The sequence below is a fragment of the Conger conger genome, chromosome 1, assembly GCF_963514075.1.
Source record: "Conger conger chromosome 1, fConCon1.1, whole genome shotgun sequence".
Taxonomy (NCBI): Eukaryota; Metazoa; Chordata; class Actinopteri; order Anguilliformes; family Congridae; genus Conger; species Conger conger.
Genome location: NC_083760.1, coordinates 32,988,271 through 33,013,563, shown reverse-complemented (window position 1 = coordinate 33,013,563; position 25,293 = coordinate 32,988,271). Strand labels below are relative to the sequence as shown.

Sequence of the window (25,293 nt, the reverse complement as noted above, 5' to 3'; positions counted from 1 at the left end):
ATTTGCTTCTTATTTTACTATTGCATTTGGCTTCTTTTCACGCTGAAAGGTAAACAAAATGGCCGCCAGTCAGGTCAGATTCCACCATTGTTTTGTGCATTTGTTCAGCCATTGCCCGATACAATGGCCAACCCAGGGCCTGCATCACAGTAAGTTTTAATGAGCAAAGAATACTAAAGCTTTCAAGCACATTTTTTCTCATTCAAATAGTCCTTTGTAAGGTTTCTAACATAAGCCTGACTTCTCTTTTTCCCACATGAAAGTACATGGTTAAATCCTCTGTGAGCACTTCTGAAGCATGACCTGGGCTTTTAACTCCAAGATGATTCAAGACTTAAAACTTTAAATCAGTAGACTAAGTCTTCTGATCATGAGTAAAGCAGTAAACAAGAAAATCTCTTGTTATTGGGGTGTTCAGGAACTGACTGTTCATTACTGATTATGAACTGGCATTGCGGTTCCTGTGACTGATTCCAGTACCTGTTGTCTGATTTTGAGTTATTTTATCCAAAACACTGCAATTTATGGCTCTAATTCACCCATTCATACACACACTCACACACTAAGGACTGCCATATAAGGTACCAACCTGCTTGCTGGGAGAAATTGGGGGTTGGGTGTCCTGCTCAGGGACACTTCGACACACCCAGGGCGAGGGAATCGAACTGGCAACTTTCCGACTGGCAGACGACGACTCTTGCCTCTTAATGTCACCCCAATTGTCTTATCTGTGCAGATACAGTTATCCCACCTCTCTTCCAGCTAGGAAAGGGGGCATCTGGTGTCCATCTGGGAAATTATTCCCGTGGGAACTGTGACGCTACTTTCTGGTAAAATCATTCCAAGCTCATCCCAAATCCGCTTGTGTGGCGTCTTAGGGTGGAAAGTGTGTACAGGGAAGCAAAATGTCAGAGTTAATGAGCTGGGTGAACTTTAAGCTCTACTGAATTCCACGAGACTGCTGATCCCACCCCCCCTACCATCAGCGACCTTTGACCTTGCAGGGTCAGAGTGGACTAATGGAGGGCTGTTTCTGTCGCCGACCTGGGTTAGATAAGTCCTTGTTTTGGATTCAAATATTTTTCTGTGCTCGATTGATCTTGCCTGGTCCAAATGAGTCAACCAAGAAGGCCAGAAGGAGGGGTCTGCACTTTTTGAAAGTATTTCATAGGTTCCAATACACCAAATAAGCTCAGTAACACTAAGGAAAGTATATATCCAAAGCAATTATGTATTTGACCCAGGTCTGTTCTGTAGTGCTGTTATCCTGTGGAATTATCACACCTTGGGGGCCACTCAGGGACCAGGCTGTGAGGCAGCCATCTTGGGGTTGGTGACAGTAGCCTCCTGCTGAGTTCAGCCAGATGTGGATTACATGGTTTGCCTGTGTTGGTGGTGTTTTTGTGCTGGAAATATTTGATGTGAATTGCTTGCTCTTTGTACGCAGTGATGTAATTATATTGTGTCAACTTTTCATTCTGTTTTTAGCTGCGGGGCCTTTTTGCTCAATGTTAAATCTGGGGCATTTTTGCTCAATGTTTCCTGAGCTAATAGCTGAAATTCGTTTTTTTCACACCTTCTTCCATTAACCAACTTTGTTTTCTGTGTCAATGTGCAGTGCTTTGTGGTGCTGTGCCGAAGCTGTGTTCTATGGCACCGTGCCAAAGATATGTTCTGTGTCACACACCAAGACTGTGTTCTGTGGCACTGTGCCATAGCTGTGTTATGTGGCACTGTGCAGAAGCTGTTTTATGTGGCCCTGTGCAGAAGCTGGGTTCTGTGACACTATGCTATAGCTTGTTTTGTGGTACTGTGCTATAGCTGTGTTCTATGACACTGTGCTATAGCTCTGTTTTGTGGCACTGTGCCATAGCTCTGTTTTGTGGCACTGTGCAGAAGCTATGTTCTGTGGCCCTGTGCTAAGCTGTGTTCTGTGGTACTGTGCAGAAGCTGTGTTCTGTGGCACTGTGCTATAGCTGTGTTCTGTGGTACTGTGCAGAAGCTGTGTTCTGTGGCACTGTGCAGAGAGGCTGTGTTCTATGGTACTGTGCAGAAGCTGTGTTATGTGACACTGTGTAGAAGCTGTGTTCTGTGGCACTGTGCTGAAGCTGTGTTCTGTGGCACTGTGCAGAAGCTGTGTTCTGTGGCACTGTGCAGAAGCTGTGTTCTGTGGCACTGTGCAGAAGCTGTGTTCTGTGGCACTATGCAGAAGCTTTGTTCTGTGGCACTGTGCTGAAGCTGTGTTCTGTGGTACTGTGCAGAAGCTGTGTTCTGTGGCACTGTGCTATAGCTGTGTTCTGGGGTACTGTGATATAGCTGTGTTCTGTGGCACTGTGCAGAAGCTGTGTTATGTGGTACTGTGCAGAAGCTGTGTTATGTGACACTGTGCAGAAGCTGTGTTCTGTGGTACTGTGCAGAAGCTGTGTTCTCTGGCACTATGCAGAAGCTGTGTTATGTGACACTGTGCTGAAACTGTGTTCTGTGGCACTGTGCAGAAGCTATGTTATGTGACACTGTGCTGAGGCTGTGTTCTGTGACACTGTGATATAGCTGTGTTCTGTGGTACTGTGATATAGCTGTGTTCTGTGGCACTGTGCAGAAGCTGTGTTATGTGGCACTGTGCTGAAGCTGTGTTCTGTGGCACTGTGATATAGCTGTGTTCTGTGGTACTGTGATATAGTGTGTTCTGTGGCACTGTGCAGAAGCTGTGTTATGTGACACTGTGCAGAAGCTGTGTTCTGTGGCACTGTGCAGAAGCTGTGTTCTGTGACACTGTGCAGAAGCTGTGTTCTGTGGCACTGTGCAGAAGCTGTGTTCTGTGGCACTGTGCAGAAGCTGTGTTCTGTGGCACTGTGTAGAAGCTGTGTTCTGTGGCCCTGTGTAGAAGCTGTGTTATGTGGCCCTGTGTAGAAGCTGTGTTATGTGGCACTGTGCAGAAGCTGTGTTCTGTGGCACTGTGCAGAAGCTGTGTTCTGTGGCACTGTGCTATAGCTGTGTTCTGTGGTACTGTGCAGAAGCTGTGTTCTGTGGTACTGTGCAGAAGCTGTGTTCTGTGGTACTGTGCAGAAGCTGTGTTCTGTGACACTGTGCTATAGCTGTGTTCTGTGGTACTGTGCAGAAGCTGTGTTCTGTGGTACTGTGCAGAAGCTGTGTTCTGTGGTACTGTGCAGAAGCTGTGTTCTGTGACACTGTGCAGAAGCTGTGTTCAAGCGGCTCCATGTGGAAAGCAGGCGTCATGAGGCGGGGTGGAGCCACTTAATCCCTTCTATTTTTAGCCCTGAGTTGCAAAGAGAATTAGAAGTTAAGAAGGCGTCGCGACACATGCTGCCAATAAAGTTCTTAGAGCGAACTTGGGCCACATCACACCCCTAACTTCCCTCCACCATTTTTTCATTGTCATTTTTTAGTTTTTTCCTTTTTTTTTTAAGAATTGGGGACAGAAAATAAAGGAGGTTTCATCTTTTCAACCATTTTGGGGCAAGGGCCATCTTGGCTGCTATTGTATAACATAGCAGGCATGCATAATAGGTGTAACATTATTATAACAATTATGCTAACAATGATAGCAATTAGCCGAATTAACAACAATATGCTTTGTTTTCACAGTTGTGGTTCCTTCTGCCAATTAATAAATATGAAAATAGTGGCTTACATATGAGCATGTCCCCTGAGTTTCCCAATTAGCACGGCTGTGTAAAGGCAGGGGGAGCTTCTCAGTTCAGTTTAAATGAGTTATTATGATACAAATAAGACAATTTTAAATAAGTAAGAATTGCCAGCTTGAATCCAGACTGTGGTGGGCCTCACTGCACTAGGGTCATGCCTTGGTTAGATAGGACTCTATCTTTGTTGTACGTCGCTCTGGATAAGAGCGTCTGCCAAATGCCAATAATGTAATGTAATGTAATGTAATCTTATTTAAATAAGTGTGGCACTCACAGATCCATGCTGGATTTAAATGCTATTCTCTTTTTATTGTATCATCTTTGCTGTAAATCAAAGTGCTTCTCAGGGAAGCATACATTATTTTGAATGGTTAGCTGCCTTTCTTGAATATTTCACATAAAATTTATATAAAACTTTAATTGTCATGAAGCTAAAATTGCTTAAACAATTGAGGCTAGAGGTAATATGCAGTGAGGTCTGTAAATATTTGGACAGTGACAGAATTTTAGGCTGTAATACCTACACGTTTCGCTCCATATGGATGTAAACATCCATCAAATTAAAGTGTCCAAACACTGACGGACCTTACTGTAGGCTTCTCAGCTTCTGAGATATACAGCTGAGCTTCAGGTATCGGTTGTCCAGTCACCCTTGGAGCATTGTCTTAAAATCACTTAATTAGTACTCCCTACAGCAGAGAGAGAAAAGCCTTTCATCTAATCATTGCTTACATTGTTTTGCCAAGCCAGTTTGGACCCTTTATTGGATTTTGAAAGGATCTGGGCTAAATGACATCTTGATGAGGGCTTGGGAGAATGGCACCATTGTTGCCCATGGTGACCGGGTTTTCGCTGCATGAGCTGAAGAGTTAACAGTAGGGAATTGAGGACACCCCCTCATGCCGCGCCTGTGCCCCAGGACCTGGGTAAACCCTCTGAGCTCTTCCGTCCGGTGAGACGGCTCGCCGATGTTTGTGCCTCAAAGCGTGAGAATGTGCCAGGCATTCTGGGAAAACTAGCTTGTCATTCATTATGAAGGACTAAATGACCCAGTGCACGCTTTTCTTCTGGTTTTCCTTGTTGTTCTTTTTTGAGGTTTTTTATGTTGCAAGTTCTGGTGACCCACTGCACATGCTGGTTTTGAAGGACCTAGAAAGATATAATGAAATAACTGATGTTGAAGCCCTTCTGATCTGCATGAAAAGTGTTCCGTCAAAAAGGAAATTGAATTTCAGTTTCTTGACGGACCTTGATTTGCTTTTAGAACCATAATACGCATAAGTCAACATCTCAAACAAAGCTTAAATACACTGAAGTGTCATCTTAGGGATCGCGATGACGGTTGTTTTTCACGCTGATATTATGCGGCTTGCTTGCGAGGGGTGAAAAACATGTTGTTCCATAGCGGGTGCCGTGCGCTGTTATGACAGATTTAAAGGGGATGGGACATTTTGGTCCCACTTCTGTCACCGTGGGAAACATAGCCCCGCCCCCATGGTTGTCGTGACACCCTAGGAGGCTCCTCTCCTCCGGTCATAAATCCGTCTACCACTCGAGGTTCACCCGGCGACTCGTGTAATGGATAACAAAATAATTGAAAGTCCCTCGTGGGGTTGTGTGCACACGAGGGAGGCGGAGAACTGTTTGCCGATGATGCAGACAGTAGTGGTTGTGGATATGATTTCATAACAGTGTATTTTTTCGGTAAGCTTCAACTGAGTTGTTGCCCTGTTTTTATGCCCGGGATCTCATGCTCGTTTCCCGGAGGGCCGCCGTGTCTGCTGGTTTTATGATGTGTTCCGGCACTAACTTTGATTGATTGGCTGGGGACTCTGCACAACTTGTTTCCAAGGACTTAATTGACTGCGGATTGAAAGAAAAGGACCCTCTTGGGTTTGAGAGATTGAGACCTCTGGTTTATGCACTGTAACTCAAGTAGTTATCTCATATTTTATCTCACGTTAGTGAACAAGTACGTCTATATGCAATGGAAGCTGAAATTACATTTTGGTGGTTTTTAATGTTTCCTGTCTCAAGTGGACACCCAGGACAGGGCTGAATAAAAAAAAAACAGCTTTGTTTTAGAGCTTGGCACTTGCAAGGTTGATGGGAGAGGGAAATACATTTTTTTTATGATTTTTTAAGATCCTTCTCTTTACTCACTGGTTAATTCAGTAGAAGCTCTGAAATATTTGGAATTGAAATGTTCATAATTTGAAAATGTGACTTGCATTCAATTAATGCTCAGTTTTTCCACCAGTTATAATAACAAATATGATTTATTATTGTAATTGTTGTAAAATAGGATTATTTAAGATTAGGATTACCTGATTACTTATGATGCTTCCATCCATAATCAACGAGACAACACCTCTTTAAATGGCAACATGCATACGAAACTGACATTTTGATCCTGTTTGGATCTTCCTCAGATCAGCCCAGTACCTTGTTTCAGGATGTGCACATAGTTATTCATGTGCTTCTCTTCCTGGCTCATACCGTGCTTGGATGACCTGTTGTTTGTCTGTAAATTTGCAAAAATAAGTCTGTAAGTCTCTGAGATTTTAATGTCATCCACCATTTTGATTTGCACTGGCTTGAGGTTGGACAGTAACCGTGGCAGTGTGTGGAGGGCTGGGCTTTAAAGGTCACATGACGTCACACTGACTCCTCCCCCCTTTCTCTCTTTCTGCAGGACCCGTAGTAAAGCAGTGGTGTAACCGTGGTGTGCAATGGAGGATGGGAAGCCAGTGTGGGCCCCCCACCCGACCGACGGGTTCCAGCTGGGGATGATCGTGGACATAGGGGTGGACTCCTTAACCATCGAGCCCCTGACCCAGAAGGGCAAGGTTAGCATGCTGCGCGAATAACTGCCATAACAACAGGCCGGACATTTTGGGAGTTTGAGCAGGACGCCAGCTAACCACCCTTGTTCTTTTTGCCGCGAGTTCCAGTGGATACTTCATAGCCCCCTGTACACCAGGATTCCTTCGAAAACAGTGATGCAAACAGCCTTCAGTGTTTGCCTTTATTAGTCGCAGGTGTGCTCTGCAGTAACAGACAATTGGACAGATCGTTAGCGGGAAGTTCCCACCTGTGACACTCGGTTCCCCAGTGCAGCACACCGCGACCGTGGTAACTTCGGCTAAACGCTGGCTAATTTGCATTATGGTTCTTTTCTTAGTCGACGGCCTTGTCCTGGGAGACATTACCACTGCTGTGCCAGACATGGGTCAATTTAATAATTGTTTTGCATTCAAATACTTTCCTACCCTTCACTGAGCTTGTGGTGGTGGAACATATGAAATTCTCTCAAAGTCCTAACCTCGCCTTCTGGTCCTCTTGGTTGGCTCATTAGCACCAAGGAAGACCAATCGAGCACAGGAAAGCATTTGAATCCAAAGCAATTATGTAATTGGCCCAGGTCTGGGCTGTGCATTGGTGCCCATGCTAAACACACAACTTCAGATTGGACAGTTAGTGTCCGCCTCCAGGGGGTACACTGTTTCTCTCACACTACCGAAACCTTCTTTGATATGTGAATTCCCCGTTTAATAACATTTTTAAAGCCACAAATGCACAGGCTAAATGAAGACTCAACTGTAACACCACAGTTTCTAACCCTGGATAAGTGGATATCTAAGCATAAATCTCCCGCCCAGTCTTTCATTTAGCAAATGACAGTGCTTCATGCAGCAAATAGCAAAGACTATGCCAAGTGCTTTTACATGCGCAATTCCTGTACAATTTACTGTTGTTTACACTATATGTGACAAGTACACACAGAGACACTCACAGATCAAACAAGTCCATGAACTGCATACGTATTTATGTTAACACCAAAAGCATGGCCATTGATATTCACACACAAAACTAGAATATCTATCAATCTATTAATCAATCAGTTTATTGTCTCAAAGAGGGATATTTGATTGCAGCAAGGGACACTATTGCAACTACTACACAATAGGATTCAACATTAAAATGGGTGATGTTTCATTCTGGTAATCCTGATTAATTAATGCTTAAGAGGAGTTGAATATAAATTCCATAAGACATGTAAACAAAGTTTGCTAAAAATAGGGTGTACAAGACCACGTTTTACACTGTAAGTCCTATGCAGCGCATACATAGTTTATGTAGCCTATATAAACAAAGGTAGGCTAATTAGCAACTAGCTATGTTTAGGTGTTAGTTTGGAATATCTCTTTATGTTTCTCCACCAGGACAATCAGCTTTTCCTCGATTCCTAAATTTTTGAACAGAGTAAACAAAAAACAATAACAGCGAGTTCAAGTTCAAGTTTACACTTGCAAACATCATAGCATAGAAGTGGCATGGCATGTAGCTGATGCACTTTATTTGTTTTATAAAGTTTTATTTTTTTAACCCTTTCCACCTATTGTGTACTAGTCCTATAAAAGTATCAATATCTCAAATACTATTTAGTGCACACACATGGTTAAAGACTTAAAGAAGTGGCTTGTACCATTCCGAAATTTGAGATTTAGGTCAGAGCATGCACGTACAGTGTACACAAAAGATACACTAAAATACAAACAAATTACAAACTGCCCAAAACTGCACCCAGATGTCCTCAAGTGTCCTCAAGCGGGCAAAGTGGATAGGGTTAATGTCAGAGGTTGACACAAACTTTTTTCCCCAGTCGGAAGGTGGTGATTTCAGTCATTCTGATATGATATTTCAGAGAAGCTTTTTTTCTTTGGTCTTTTTTCAGCTATCTCTTTAAATAGCTGGAATTCCAAGCTTGGTATTTATCAACATACACATGGATATGAAAAAAAGCGTTGTCTACGTGTGTTTGATAAATCCAGCGGAATTTTTTTGTTTGGTTCCGATCACACACAAATTTGCACATGGATTTCCGAAAATATTGAGAAATGAGGCCCACTGTTTTGAACCTCCAACGGTCATCATCGAGTATAGACACACTTTCTTTTGTCTGCTTCCTTTCACTATACTTCATGAACACCATTGTAACACCATTGTAGGCCAACCTTTTTAACAGTTAAACTACCTTATTTATCAATGAATTGGGACTAATTGAATTATTTGTCAGTACTTTGAAGTACAGCTATACCTGCTGAAGTTATTTTCAGTTTAAAATATGGATGCTTTTTTGCCTCATCCGTCATACTGTACTTCAGGTCCTAGTAGTCACGCTCTATGTCTTTTTACAAACAGCAACCGCCGTGTTAGTGCGCAGTATCCCCTATCTCTTATAAGCCGGCATGCTGTTCTCGTAGAATTACGTTTGGCTTAGCCAATCGTGAAGCTCGTCCCATTCGCAGGGACACGCTGTGCTGGGCGATCCTTAAACCGTGAAGGCCAACGAGTTCGAGGCAGGGTTTTCGCCCGTGACACTTTCAAACTCGGGGGAACTCATTACCGATGATGCAGAGAAGGTGAATTAAACGATAATAAATAATGCAGGAAGGGAACACGGTGTTGTGGTCTGGGCCTACAGCCCTGCTCTGCCCAGGGCACAAATAACCCCCTCCTCCCCAGCTACCTCAGAGCATGGGGCCGTGGATCTGGTTTCTGACAAATTATTCATTGGGATGACATGTCTGTCTCCTGGTATCATGTACCTGCCTCTTTCCACCAAGTCAATTTTACTTTGTTACTTTGTGTTTCCCTCTTACGGGCCTTGATGTGCTTTTATATACAGTATACTACATTAATATACAGTTAAGCTACATAGTTTTTGGGACAAAGACATGATTTGATTCTGTACTGTGTGGTTAAATTGCACATTCTCAGCTTTTATTTAAGTATAGAAATACATACCGCCCACATTTCAGGGCACCATAATGTTTGGAACATATTAACGTTATGTACCATAAATTAAAGTAGTAGTAGTAGTAGTAGTAGCAGCACTGTTGCATATCCTTTGCTTGTGATGACACCTTGAAGCCTGTGACCCATAGACATCACCAGGTGCTGGGTATCTTCTCTGGTGATGCTCTGCCAGGCTCTGTACTGCAGCACGTCATGTTGACATATGCCGTTAACAGACTCTGTTATCAGACTGGAATCAAGAGGACCCGTGGTGCTCGGCAGCCATTTTGTGCCAGAATGCGGTGGAGAGGGAGAGAACCATTTTTAGCCATTTAGCAATTTAACCTGGGAGATGATTAGGCAACCATTTTGAGAATCTTGCCAGGACACTGGGAAAACCCCTTCTCTTTGCGACGGGTGTCATAGGATATTCAATGACCACGGTGAATCAGGACCTTGGTTTAACGTCTTGTCTGAACGTTGCCGTCTGCTGCCTACAGCATAGTGGCCCCATTTATCTATAACTTCCAGAGACCTGACAGAAAAACATTTGGGACATATTACAAGTGACTTGGATGACAAAATGCACATGTTGCAGGTAAAATATTATTGAAAAAATATATTTTTTTGATTGAATGTCCCTTGCCATGTGGTTTCAGCATACAGTAGTATACAGTATACAGTTCTTGAGATTAAGAGACCAGAGCCTTACAGGTGATAAAAATGAATTGCCAGGCCTTGGGATATACATATTTTTGCTTAAAGATTAGGGAAATCAAGATTCACTCATTGCCTTTATGTGTTTTATTTTTGCCATTTCAGACCTTCCTGGCTCCAATGAACCAAGTGTTTCCAGCTGAGGATGATGTAAACAAACATGTGGAAGACAACTGTAAGTTCCTGAGGTTTTGCATCCAGGAAGTTCAGCTACATAGTGGGAAGAGGATTAATCAGTGCCTCTTACTCTGAATTATGGGTACATCCTGTATAGTATACTGATAATGCTCTACATGGTAAATTAGATGTTGTATCTAATGCTGATGGCTGTAAATAAACAAGTGCTAGTGCAACAGACGTGTCGTTCTCTAAAGACACCGAGTGAAACTCTGTGAGATGAGAATACTTGGACATCTTGCATACAGCGTCGATATGCTGCTGAAAAACAAATCCCTCTTGGAGTATGATTTATGTATGTGCAGAATTAATATTTTAAGGCAAAGCTCCTTTATATGGTAAAAAGTTGTGCCATAACCATTCAGGTGGTCTTTCATAAGGATTGTTGTGAATCAGTAGCATTTCTTTTTCAAATGAAGGAATTAATTTTTTTGTCCTTCACAGGTTCCCTTATGTACTTGAATGAAGCCACACTCCTGAACAATGTTCGTGTGCGGTACAGTAAAGATAAAATCTACGTAAGTTATGGTTTTCCCCTTATCGTGCTGGCTTAAATAGGCCTGTTATGACATTGTTTGTTTGTTCATTTGTCCCTTGTGCAAGAACCTTTATGGCCATATTTTACTACTGTGGTGTTCTTCAGAAGATCATGGTTGCAAATCCAGGAGGGGCAAAAGCACTCTTTTCTAGAAATGTACTGTAACTGCTCTGCATGTAGGCACAACAGGAGGTAAAGGTAGGTTGTGTAGGACTTGAACCGATTAATTCACTCATTGTTTTGGTCCTGAACAGTTTGTCCTTCTTTTCTCGGGGATATAATTATTATCCGTGTCAGGGAGGAACAGTCCTGCCATTGTCTTCCGAAGCGCCTCTTCTCCTGCCTACGGTCTGTGGTCACCCCTGAATAGGCGCGGCCAAGGCTTTCGTCAGAGTTTCAGTTTAGAACCCCCCCTCCTCATCTCAGGTGACCTGCTATCAAGTTGCCATGGGAAGCCAATCAGGCCTTCTGGTGTGACACGGTGATCCGTTCCCATGCCCATACCCAACAGGTGGCAGGGAAAGGGATGGGGAAGTTGCTCACAAGCACTTCAGGTTATGCTTTAGGCGACACCCAATGGCCAGAATGAGGTACTACAGCTATTTCAGGATTGAAGTACCCAGCAGTTGAGCAATTAATTTCATTACGCATTTTGCAACTAATAATAATAACAACAATAATAATAATAATAATTTCATTGTATTTGATTTATTTCATAATAATTTAAAGTTCCCATTAAAGTTTTCATTTTAGATGCAGGTGTACCACTTCAGTGACAATATGACAAAAATACCAAAATTTCAAGTGTCAAGCTTAGAATTTCAAATGAATTCTCTAAGCAAATCAGAATGTCAAACATTAATTGATGCTCCAGTGTCTAGAGAAATTCTGCTGGCTCACAGCCTGTTTGCTGACCACTTAATTAATGTGGCAGTGTGCAAACCGTCTGTTTTCCCACAGCGTAATTAAGCCCTTGAAAGTGTCTAACTGAAACAAATGAGAGATGTCTTTGTGACATTACTAACATCATTAATCATGTTACCTGTAAGGAAGGAAGCTGTGACCTTTAAGGAAAATGGTAATTGATCAATGTTTATCCAGTTGTGTATATTCAGCATAGCCCATTATTTACCTAGTGTGTATACCCTTTACGAAGGGAGGTGTGTGTATATATTCCACCCGCAGAGAGACTTCAACAGTCTCCTTGATGTGTGTGTGTAGCCTATATATACCATATCCATGTTTCGTTCTCTCTCTGAAGTGTATGTGTATATATACCATCAACAAAGTGACTTTTCCTTGTCTCTCTCTGAAGTGTGTGTGTATATTTACAAAGGGACTTCCCCATTGTTTCTCTGATGTGTGTGCATATACCACCAACAAAGAGACTAGTGATCACTTTATTAAGTAGACCTGTGCAAATATTTAATCAGCCAATCATGTGGCAGCAAGTAAATGCTTAAAAGCACGCAGACGTGCTCAAGAGGTTCAGCTGTTTTATAGACCAAATGTCAGAATGGGGAAGAAATATGAAATCTAAGTGACTGATGTTGGTTGTTTGAGTATCTCAGAAAATCTCCTGGGATTTTAACAGATCATCAAATGTGTTAGTTTATCTGTTGTTAAATGTACTGCTATCATTTCTTATGTTCGTTACCATATAGACCTTTGTAGCCAACATCTTGATTGCTGTGAATCCATACTATGACATCCCCAAACTCTACACTCCTGACACCATCAAGAGCTACCACGGGCGATCCCTTGGCACCCTGCCCCCTCATGTTTATGCAATCGGTGAGCAGGTGCAACATTTTGCTTGGGAAATGGCATAATATTACTGTACAACCAAACAGCAAACTTAATTTAGCATATTTTTGTTATCCTCTGAGAACCCTATGCTTTGTGGGTTAAATCTGATTAGGACATAATAATGGAGAATTACGTTTTGTTATGTAGCATTTATATGCATGAGGGACAGACTGAAGTCTGCAAAATTGCTGAAATATTATTTGCGGATATTAGTTTGTCCTGTCTGCAGGACAGGAGACATACATTATCTCTTTACAGAAAATATTTAATTTGTTATTTACATGGGCATGTACATACATGTACTCGTATATGTTAAAGCAAGGGTTTATTATTGTAATACTGGATCTTAGTAACTACAAATAATCAAATATCAGACCTGTGGACCCACCAGTGGATCCAAACCCTGTGATTTGAGAGCCCTTATCTTTAAAGGTCAGAGGTGTCTTAGTTAGCTTTTTCTGGCTTTGCGTTAACAGCGGACAAGGCATACCGGGACATGAAGGTGCTGAAGATGAGCCAGTCCATCATTGTGTCAGGAGAATCTGGAGCAGGAAAGACAGAAAACACAAAATTCGTTCTCAGGTTTGAAGGAGTTTTTTTTCCTGGAAAACACCAGCTGCTCCGAATTTCTTTACAATGTGTGCTCTGGGGCCAAATGAATTGACTTGTGTTGCTTAAAGGGCCCTCTTGGTTGTGAGTTACATGATTTAATAGGATTTTTTATGTGAGACATTTTGAGGTTCTATTTATTACACTTGTGAATGAGAATTTATCTATTGCTGTTGTTTGTTTTACAGGTATTTGACAACATCCTACGGAACCGGTCAAGATATTGATGAAAGAATAGTAGAAGGTGAGAAATGTTTGTATGTGCAGACTAGGACAAGTACAGTACAAAACCTAATCTGGCACTCTATAAATGTATGTTGTGAACTTGGAATTATAAGGTTCTACCTATGTTCTGAGTGGTTTTTGAGATATTAAGCTTCTATAATACATTTATTGTTGTTGTTTAAACTATAAACAACAGGTGCCATGGTGGCACTCAGCTAAAGTAACGGAATCAGTTCTTTGCAGTTGCACACCGAGGACCGGGGTTCGATCCCTGGTTCGATCCCCGGTCCTGCCATAGCCGTGGTTGGTCGGCACACATGGTGCGGCACAATTGGCTCACCGCTCCGAGGGTGGAAGGAGGGACTGGGCAGGGGCTGTCGGATCATCGTATGCAGTAGAGCCCAGAGTGCACTCACCTCGGAGTCATGGTCATGGGAACTTGAGACTTGTAGAAGGCGTATCGCTCTCTAATATCCTGATCCTCCTGGGCCGCTGGGCCACGGGGTTGTTGTGCTGTATCCACAACAACATGGGTGATTGGAAAAAGATAAGGTACAATTGGCTAGAAAGTGGGGAAAAATCTGAAACAAACTATAAGAACATATTTATGATGTTTAATTTTCAAAAACGCCTGTTAGAATTCTACGGTCTCGATGTGTTAATAAGCAGTCTTTGCTACAGGTGGTACATGTAGTTCATACATAACAGGTTTTAAATATAGTGCATCAGTACAGTGGATGAGTAAGTGGTAGATTTTGTAACTGCTGCTGTTTTCTCCTTTGACTTGCAGCCAATCCCTTGCTGGAGGCCTTCGGAAACGCAAAAACCGTCAGGAATAACAACAGCAGCCGTTTCGGGAAGTTTGTGGAAATCCACTTCAATGAAAAGGTAGCCTCCCAGCAATATTACACAATATTACTTATTTCCACACTGTGATTAAAAAGAACATGGCTCTGTGGTATGTATTTAGATAGGAGCGGTTTGTATTCAGGGGTGTAGTCGGAAGCAGTATGCTGCAGTGATTAAAGAGACAGGCTTTTAAAACTGGAAGATTGAGTGCTTAAATCCACATAGGTCAACCTTCAGATGAGGCACTTAACCTGTAACACATCAGCAAGTCTTCTGCTGTGTGAATGAATAATGTGTTCACTTTAAGCAGTGTTCTGTACAGTAAGTCACCCTGAATAAAGTAATGGTACTGCTATGTCTTTCTTGCACTCATGAACTCAGCCAGTTGATTTTACTCATTAGTTCCACCTCCTGGCTGAAGAATTGTGCTAGTTAGCAAATTCAGGTGTTTGGAACAAAATACTGGGGAGGACTTTTTCCCCCTCTGCTCTTTTCCATGTGTCCTATTGATTACACCAATATTATTTATTCCTTCTGTATGGATCACAGCTAAACTTGAATAAGTTCTCCCATAAAGCAGCTCTCGTGAATCACACACAAAATAAAATGTATGATGCATAAAATGTAATGCAAACTCACCATGTTCCGAACAGAACACGTCCATTCGTTGGTATTTTTTCTCCTGAGGAATGTGGTTTATGATTATGGTTGCTTATTGACTATCCCAGACACTAAAACACTTTGATTGATGCGAATTGGAGAATTATAGAGAAAATTACAAATAATAACAAGTGTTTGGAAGAACGTGTTAGCTCACTGTGGTCCAAACACCGCTGTATAAGCATTCCCGGTTCATAGTCTCTCGTTAGCAACAGCTTCCCCACCACAATGTCACAGTGGAGCACTTACCATGTCCCCCTATGCTGAAATGGATTGCATTTTGTGCATTGTTATGAAAGTTTCACTGTTTGGAACATGGTGAGCTAACTTGCTCTTCAGAACATGGTGCAATAATGTTCTTATGATCATTGTCATTTACATGGAATTGAATAGGTTTTGGAGTTTAATTTATTTTTGGATGTATTCCTGAACTACGTGGCGGCCATTTTAGGGATCATTGAGATGACATGTTTTTGGTGTCCCTGCTGTTGAGTACCTGTGATATATTTCAGTCATGTCTCTGTGGAATCCTTCCGAACTGAAAATGTTACCATCGTTCAGCGGTCTTTGCCGAATGGTGTTGCTGTGGTTAAGTGCACGCTGACTGCGCATGTCTTTGTCCGCATGGCAGAATGCAGTGGTGGGGGGGTTCGTGTCCCACTACCTGCTGGAGAAGTCCAGGATCTGCACGCAGAGCAATGAGGAGAGGAACTACCACATCTTCTATCGGCTGTGCGCCGGGGCGTCTGAGGACATCCGGCAAAAACTCCACCTGGACTCACCAGACAGCTTCCGGGTAAGTGCAGTTTCTCACTTTGGGATTAATAGCAGCACGTTGCTGTGTTTGTATGGCAGAACTGTGTCAGCAATGTGTAATTGTTTTGGATTCAAATGCTTTTCTGCGCTCGATTGATCTTGCCTGGTGAAATTGAGCCAACCAAGAGGGTCAGAAGGCAGGGCACAATACAAGCTCAGTAAAGCGTAGAAAAGAATCCAAAACAATTAGGTATTTGAACCAGGTCTGTCGTATAGCTATGCAAGTATTTCTCTGATTATTTCTTTTTATGTTTACAATTGAATCATTTCCAAAGTGACTTATGAAAGTGCATTATACATGGCAAGCAAACACGACAAGCGATGAGTTTGGTTAAAACTATACTACAGTTACAGTCAAGGTGTTTTTTTACCAGAGAGGAAGGAAGAGAAGATGAAAAATTGATTTGAATAAAAATATTGATGTGTAATTTAAGTAAATAAGAATACTTGGTGCTGATAAGTCGACATGACATCCATAGCCATACCAGGAAAATATGGCAAGTGCTGTCTCTGTGGCGATTTGGTCTGTATGGACTGTTGCCAGGTTCAGTGGAGATGACTGACCAGAAAACTGCAGGCACAGTTACAATAAAGGGGAACATATTTTGCTGCCTAATTGGATGATTTGAGAGGTTTTTCTGTGTTGGTCTTGTGGCCTGAACAATAGGACCTGGCCCTCTCTTTGGCAGACATTTCCATGGCCTATTTAGCCGCTCCTATCAGGACAAAACCATATCTGGAGACAGTTTGAATACACATGAAAATGATTGCATCTGCATTTTATTTTACACGATTAAATCTGGTGTGGGCGGCACGGATGGTGCAGTGGGTAGCACTGCTGCCTCACAGCAAGGAGGTCCTGGGTTCGAATCCCCGTCGGCCGGGGCCTCTCTGTGTGGAGTTTGCATGTTCTCCCCGTGTCTGCGTGGGTTTCCTCCGGGTACTCCGGTTTCCTCCCACAGTCCAAAGACATGCAGGTTAGGCCGATTGGAGAGTCTAAATTGCCCGTAGGCATGAGTGTGTGAGTGAATGGTGTGTGTGCCCTGCGATGGACTGGCGACCTGTCCAGGGTGTATTCCTGCCTTTCGCCCAATGTATGCTGGGATAGCCTCCAGCCCCCCTGCGACCCTGATCAGGATAAGCGGGTTCAGATAATGGATGGATGGATGGATGGAATCTGGTGTGTAAAATTTATGATTGTTTCAGTTATATTTACATTTTGTTGTGAAATAGCTTTTTTCAAGATACAGGGGAGGACTTTCACTTTCTGAAAAATTTTGATCTGTGTAGTAAAATGGGGGTACTAGATATACAAATAACTGTAATTCCTACGCAGATCGCCCAATATGGATATAAATGCCATATTAAAGCTGACAGTCTGACATTTTCAGAGCCAGAGTTCAGAGCCAAAACAATTCAATTTGTGCCACCATCCAAATGCTCATGGACTGCACTGCATATTATTCAGATGCATCTGAATTGTTGACTGTCTCGGTCTGTATCTGCAGTGTAACTATGCAGTATAGAATTAGTGATGGTTGCTGTGCTTATTAAGAGGGCATCTAATTAGTTCACACAGATATACAATGCATCGTAGTCTTTCTGCTGTTAAACTTCAATGGAAAATGCGTGGCCCGTTTGCACATTGTTTTTAAAAGAACTTTGCCCCCAGGAAGAAATTGTTAATGAATTCTGTAGGGTGTTTAGAATAGGAACAAAACTGTGAATATATTTCCTTTTGCATTGACATTGACACAGGGGTGACCGGTTCATTTTCCATGTTGTCTCAGGATGTGCAATTATTTTATTAGAATTTTTTGAGAATGGGAATGAAAGATCTATCCTGACATTTTTGCATCCATTTTGTTGCTCTTTCCCCTTTGCCCTTTTATGTTTTGTTGATTGTCATTCCCACAATCGTGTTGAAGCAACACCTTCCTAAACGCATTCAGTCAACATCGAGCGCTCGGCTCTTTGGGTGTTATGCTCGACGGCAACACCTGAGGATTTCTGTCGCCGTCAATTCGAATTCGCTGCAGACGGTATAATTGCTCCGAATTTCAATCGCTTTGCCAAACACAGTACTATATGTGATGGCGCACAAAATAAGTGAAAGTGGGGGGAAAAAAATGAAAATAATTTGTCTTGTTGTTGGGGAGGGGGGAGTGGGAATATTCTAGAAATGCAGTGAGACACCTGTGAGGTTGCATCCGGCTTCTGGGAGGGAGGGGCGGGAGGCGAGGAATAAACTTTATGTCTGCTGCACCGGGCCTCATAAATCAAAACCTTCGCTCTGTATGCCAACTTAAAACGGCTTTCAGCGACTTCCTCTGAACTCTGGGATATTGCTGCCGTGCGACACCATCTGCCAATTTCTGGGGAAAAGCCTGGCCTGCTCAAAAAATACATGAAGTCAGCTGGGTGCTAATTTCCTGCCCTGCAGTTCACCGTTTAAAATGATGCTGTGTGCATCGTGTCTATCCTATGAGATACAGCAATGTTAAGTTTTGAATAATATAGAGCACTATTCCACAGTCCTCGTCCTGGAGAGCCGCAGGGTCTGCCGGCTTTTGTCGTTACTCAGTGCTTAATCGGTGAATTAAGCAGCTAATTAACTCATGCACAGTTAACTCACCTGGTTTCTTGGGTCTGGTTGCTGATATTAAGGCAAAAAAACTAAAGCCAGCACACCCTGCGGCTCTTCATTCTCATTTGTTTCATGAATCTTCACAGTTTCAATTGGTGCGTTTATGTGTGATATGCAATGGGCTTTAAAATTACATCACGGAAGTTCTCAGAATGGAAAAATAATAAAGTTATTGAAATAAACTTTTCCAACATGTGTAAAGTAGTGCGCTTTATTAATGATTCAGTGGAATCAACCAAAGTCTTACATTTTTCAAATAAAAAATGCATTTCCCCAAAAGACAGGTTCCATAATTATTGGCACCCCAATTATTGGTTTAATTCTTTGTGCAAGCACCTCTGGCATAGATGACAACCATGAGTCTTTTTTGATAATTTGTTATAAAGTTAGAGAACACGTTTGGAGGGATTTTTTACCATTCCGCCATGCAAAACCTTTCAGAAGCATTGATTGACCCCCCCTCTTGAGTTCAGACTACAGGTTTTTCACGGGATTTAAGTCTGGAGTCTGAGATGGCCATTGCAGAACATGGTTGTTGTTGTTACTTAAACATTTCTGTGTTGATGGAAATGAGATTAGTGAATATAAAACATTGAAACATGAGAATAAATGTATTGAAATAAAAGTATATCATTTTCCTGTGTGTTTGAACATGAGATATAAATCATTATCCCTCTTGTTTATTTTTTCTCCATTTTTATTTAGGGTGCCAATAATTCCACTGTATTTATTCACTTCTACGTTACATTTTTTCTTTCTTTCCATAGTATCTAAATCGAGGCTGCACCCGATACTTTGCAAACAAGGACACAGACAAGCAGATTATGCAGAATCGAAAGAGTCCGGAGGTAAGGCGCCATTTTCAGTCCGCATGCCTTAACCAAGCGGAATGGCCAAACTTGGGTCAATTGCCAGAAGCTCATTCGTAATCCTGAGACTGATGTACTGTAAGGAAGGTTTCATATTTTGTGCTCCCTGGAGTCTGAATGGAGTCTGGTGGGAGGGGATGACAGTGCTTGAAGTGGAAAAACAGACGTAAATGCCGGTACTTTGAGCAAAACGTAGAAGTCGAAGTACAACTTTCCGGTATGTTCCGGCTTACTTCAAGCACTGACTGAAACAGTGTTTTACTGGGGAGAGAATGTGTTTGGACGGGGGAAGTACCAGGAGCTTAAAATAAGGGCCTGTACTCAAATAAAATATTGGTACTCGAAATAGCAAAATGTAGAAGTCCCGTGGGTAGCCCTCTTCAAGCACTGGCTGGGAGGGGCGAGGAGGAGCTTGGAAGGGCTTGGAGGGGACTGGGCAGCAACTGGGTGGAGGATATCCTTGAAGCATTTTTCTTTAATTTGGGTTCTTATTACCAGTTATTCCAATGATCAGCTCTTATCCCATTATATTCGTTTTGTTACTAGTTGTCCTTCATGAGTGCATCACTTGCAGATATTAGGGAAACTTTCTTTGACGCAGTATGTGCAGACAGTCTGGACAACCCGTTGCACTAATTATCCAGGAGAAAAGAAAACCAGGGTTGGATTTGGATTCCAGGGAATCCAATTCGATGATCCTTGATAACATTATGAGAACACTGAATCAGCATCACACCTGACATGCTGTACCTTTCATCATTACAATGAATTAAACTATGTGTAAATTGAATTACTTTCTGGTGGAGTTTTGTTCTTCATGCAGAATTCCAGATGTTGGTACTCCAGATGTTCTATGACAGGGATTCTGAACCCCAATGGGGTCTGATGATTGCCTTCAAGGGGTCTGAGAATCGAGGGCACACACAAAAAAAGCTTTTTCGATTTCCATCCTGTTGCATTTCCAGTCACATTATTGTCTTTGGCAAAATTAATTCTCATGAAATGTGACATGAAATGGAAAAGAAGATGTGTATTCAAGAATTATTGCAATACTGTCAAACCTGTCCGAAAATAAGTTTCAGTTATAGGCCTGAAATCAATAGGCAATTGACAATTTTTACTGACACATGAATTTTGCTAAAGCTATGCATATCTGTCAAACCGCTTCTTGCTGGGGGAAAGAATCAGCAGATTTTGTCCTACAATATTCAAATATTCAGGAAATACTGCTGCTTTTATCTGCTGCTCTTTATCATTTGAAATTAGTTTGTTTTTTCCCTTTAAGTCAAAAAAAGTATTTTTTGCCATTTTGTACGAAGGACTGATTGACCGCCCCCCGCCCCCTATTTCTATGCTTTAACACTCTCCTCACTTATGTGTCTAAACTTGAGGCCCCTGTGCTTGTGCAGTTTTTTAAAGAATGCCTGAGGTTCATCTCTGTGTTTACATGATTAATTCATTTCTAATGAATATTTAATTCATTTTCAATATATTTCAAATTGGGGGAAAAATACTGTGAAAATTTACATTCAAATGTGTAATCATGTGCTCGCTAAAAATCTATTTTATCCCCGTTTCATCAAACCCTAAACCTAACCCTTACTTCTAAATTTTTTTTTCACTCCTGCATTGTCACTTGAAGTAGAAATTCACAGAATAGCTTGCTCACACTCATGCACTAGGTAAAAACATGGCCGGAAGTTTGGAAGTTGGAACTAGCGATGGCACTTTTGATGTCTCTGTTGGTGAGCTACATCTTTTTGGTCCGTTCATTCATTCATTCAAAAAAAAAAAAGGTTCCTTCCGTCAGTGGTTTCTTCATTTTTTGCCAAAACATCATACAAATATATCTTATATTGCCTTAGTACCTGGCTTCTTGCTCTCCCTTCTGGAGGAAGGAACACACACAGGAATAGCGCCCAAGAGTATTTTATGATGCAATTTTGACATTTCTAGTTAATTACGCAGTAAATATTCAACTATATTCATTACATTATATTATTGGCATTTGGCAGACGCTCTTATCCAGAGCGACGTACAGTTGATTAGACTAAGCAGGAGACAATCCCCCCCTGGGTTAAGGGCCTTGCTCAAGGGCCCAACGGCTGTGCGGATCTTATTGTGGCTACACCGGGATTAGAACCACCGACCTTGGGTGTCCCAGTCATTTACCTTTACCACTACGCTCCAAAAACTTGTTTTTTAAATACAATATTAAAATGATTGAATTCCAATACAGTTTAAATACACATTTGAGTGTACAAGTGAGCAGGCAGGAGAATGTTATGATATTTTATATGGGTTTTCTATGTATTGCACTCAGATTACATTTACATTATAATATAGACATTTGGCATTCTTATCCAGAGTGCGCAGAAAGACCCAAGAGGGAAGACTCACGGGTAAATGGCCCTTACAATGCTCATGTGTCCCGGCAAACCAGATACGCTTACGGGTTTTACTGTCTCATAGAACCACCCTTGGTGTCCCTTGGTGAAGAATTTGTTCTGTCTGTATACTGTAAGTGCCCCTGTCACTTTCTGCGGATTCGCAGAGCCCAGAATGTCAAGCTCATTATGTTTCAGGGTGTCCAGAGCTGTAACCTGAATCTGTCATTGCTGTTCTGTAGTTTTGTTTATCCCGTTCCTTCTCATTAATCAATGCTTTTGCATTTCTTTGCCCGCCCACTGCCCTGTAATATTTCAGGACGAGAAGGTGATCACGTTTTATAACCTTTCAGGAAGTGTGTTTCTGAAGCTGTTTTCCTGTCAATGTAAATGCTGAGGACGCTCAGAGTTTACATCTTGTGAGGTTGTTGTGGGGCAGAGTTGACGTTTCCTCAATTCACGTGCATGATGTTGTGATGGCGATATATATGGGGAGGCTGCTGTGTGTATTTTTCTTTCCCCAAAGCTATTTGCTTGGGCACAGAATGTCACAGTATATTTTCCGAACACAAGTCTAAGCAAGACTGAAATATGCTCAGTGCTGAAGATCAAACATTGCCCTGAACAGGTTTGGCAAAATCTTAAATTTATTACAAAATACAATCCAGGGTTGTGCGTAAAGTATAATTCCCAACCGTCATGAAATACATGCAGTCGATGCTATGAATCGTTGTAGAGGCCACGTTGTGTTTGAGGCCTGTGAGGGGAAAATTAATATTTTAATAATTGATATTTTAATAATGTGGGGGGAAATGAATACCAGTTGCTACCGACTGTATCAGTAGCAATGAGTAATTTCAGGGTATCTGTTCTGTGACATTCTGCGGAGTGTGCTATTTGCTCTTCTGCTTCTTAACAGTCACCAGTGTGATGCTAGTTTGAAATACAACCTCTTTTTTAACAAAATTATAATAACTATTTGCCTGGCTGAACTTAGCTGCCATGTTCCAGCGCACAAAGGCAAGACACCTTGTGGCGTCTTGGCGTAACGCTTTGCATGGGGTTTGAAGCACGAAGCTAGCGCTGTGTGCATTCTCCAGCTAGGCTGGTGACCTTTGACACACACGCAAAACATCCATTACCAATCTACTCTCAGCTGCATTTCGGTACCCCATGGTACTTTCCTTCCCTCAGTGATGACAAGGCTGCTGCTCCTCCAAGACTGCAAACAGCAGGTCCGCCCACAGGTTTGGCTTAGCCAACATCACATCTGTAGCTACTGTATGTTCAGCTAGCTAGTTAATCTGTCGCTATTCGTTTTCTACTTCTAAAAGCTGCAACCTTCCAGACTTCACTGAGGGAACGAGAGTACCTTGCGCTTTTCCATACCATGCCTAAACGGACTCGGATTGAGTATTCCGATATCGCTGACATATCATTGGTGGAAGTGCGAGTGAAAAGTGGGTGTTGACTGTCCTGTGGGTTTGGTAGCACCTGAAGTCGGGAGCCCTTAAGGACTCCCTGGTGGATGACCAAGGCGACTTTGTGCGGATGTGCGGGGCGATGAAGAAGATCGGCCTGGACGACACGGAGAAGCTGGACCTGTTCCGCGTGGTGGCCGGCGTCCTGCACCTCGGCAACATCGACTTCGAGGAGACGGGGAGCTCCTCGGGTAAAGCCTCCCACATTACATTACATTACATTACATTAAATTACATTACATTACATTACATTACATCACATTTCATTTAGCAGACGTTTTTATCCCAAGCAACTTGAAGTGCATATGAACTTCTCTGATAACAAACTACAGAACAGGCTAGATAAGGTACAACCATCCTACTGCTCGTCAGCCAAGACAAACATACACACACACACACACACACACACACATATGCGCATGCACACTCACATACACGAGCATCCATTTGCACACGTACTAGCACATGCACACTCATACCGGCATAAACACAGATGTTTGTGTAAGCACTTTCAAACATCAATAATTATGCTCACCCACCCACCCACACACATACATACATGTGTCTCCCAGACACAATAGTACACAACGTTTGGATTCTGTCACTACACCACATACCAAAATCAAAATGCATAGACGTATTTACACACACACACACACACACACACACACACACACACACACATAAACGCACTCATACACACACTCACACAAAATCATTCTGCCAAACACACAACAAACAAAGTCTTGAAGTGGCACTGTCTATAAAATATTTTTTTATAGCTGAAAAACAGAAATTGTTTATGTCACCTTTCATTCCTGATGGATTGAAGCTTCATGCTCAGAACAAATACGGGCCGGATGTATTTGCCTAATCAACACACCACATGAAAACGGTCTCTATGACGTGCGGTGAATTCATAGAGTCTGCTCACCTGAACACTGTTCACAGGTGGCTGCTCCCTGAAGAACCAGTCCAACCAGACACTGGAATACTGCGCCGGTCTGCTGGGACTGGACCAAGATGACCTGCGAGTCAGCCTTACCACCAGGGTCATGCTCACAACAGCAGGGGGCGCCAAAGGAACAGTAATCAAGTAAGCCGCAAGCTGTCTCGCTGGAAGGATGCAAGGGCCAAATTTCACACCTACTTTTCCTAAATGTCCATGCAGTGGGCAGCCTTTCTGTTTTTATAAATCAATAACCTTTTAATCTCTGCTGTAAATATGAACAGGCCGCTATCCATGAAAAATTGAATAGCGCCCTATTTTGGTTGCGGCCTAGCCAAGACATTAATGGGCAGTTTTTTTTTATTTATTTTTTTTCATTGTTACCCTCCACTGGTAACTTAAGATACCCTCTGGCCAGTGTGTATAAATACAGTAGCAGTATGAAGGAAAATTCATAATGGAGATGGTAGTGCACCTCCACCTTTTTCAGTTGTTGGGTATCTGTATGCTCACTGTTCATGTAAATTTGTCATGAATGTTGTTCTGGACCTGTAAAATATTACATCATATAGCTATATCATTTGAGTCTTCATTCAAGTTGTGGGTTAATGTATGGAACCATGAAAACATTCAATTGACTGCACTGTGATCATTACGTGCCCACACTTTCGCTGTTCTCAGAATGTTCATGATAAGACAAAGGGCAGCCTGTAGCATAGTGGTTAAGGTAAATGACTGACAAAGGGTGGCCTGTAGCGTAGTGGTTAAAGTCGGTGGTTCTAATCCCGGTGTAGCCGCAATAAGATCCGCACAGCCGTTGGGCCCTTGAGCAAGGCCCTTAACCTTGCATTGCTCCAGGGGGATTGTCTCCTGCTTAGTCTAATCAACTGTGCGTTGCTCTGGATAAGAGTGTCTGGCAAATGGCAATAATGTAATAAGAAAGTGTAAAAAACCTCCACCCAAGGCCCCCTCCTGTGGGCTCTTGTCAGGCTGGAAACGGTTGACGGACAGGGAGTCGTGTTCTTTTGGCGCATGAGTGTAGTTATGCATCTGGTAATTACTGCAGGCGCCGCTAAATCGGCTTACTGACCTC

At 42.3% G+C, this 25,293-nt stretch overlaps 1 protein-coding gene across 1 annotated transcript in view; it reads left to right on the top strand.

Annotated features, from left to right (window-relative positions):
• myo6b (myosin VIb) overlaps positions 1-25,293 on the top strand; it is a 69,983-nt gene that overhangs the window by 12,267 nt on the left and 32,423 nt on the right. The window contains exons 2-12 of the mRNA XM_061239689.1: positions 6,361-6,514; positions 10,290-10,359; positions 10,806-10,879; positions 12,564-12,693; positions 13,185-13,290; positions 13,506-13,561; positions 14,333-14,430; positions 15,683-15,847; positions 19,282-19,362; positions 23,262-23,442; positions 24,203-24,347. Coding sequence (XP_061095673.1) covers positions 6,398-6,514; positions 10,290-10,359; positions 10,806-10,879; positions 12,564-12,693; positions 13,185-13,290; positions 13,506-13,561; positions 14,333-14,430; positions 15,683-15,847; positions 19,282-19,362; positions 23,262-23,442; positions 24,203-24,347 — 1,223 coding nt within the window. The 5' untranslated portion in view covers positions 6,361-6,397. The remainder of the gene's footprint in view (positions 1-6,360; positions 6,515-10,289; positions 10,360-10,805; positions 10,880-12,563; positions 12,694-13,184; positions 13,291-13,505; positions 13,562-14,332; positions 14,431-15,682; positions 15,848-19,281; positions 19,363-23,261; positions 23,443-24,202; positions 24,348-25,293) is intronic.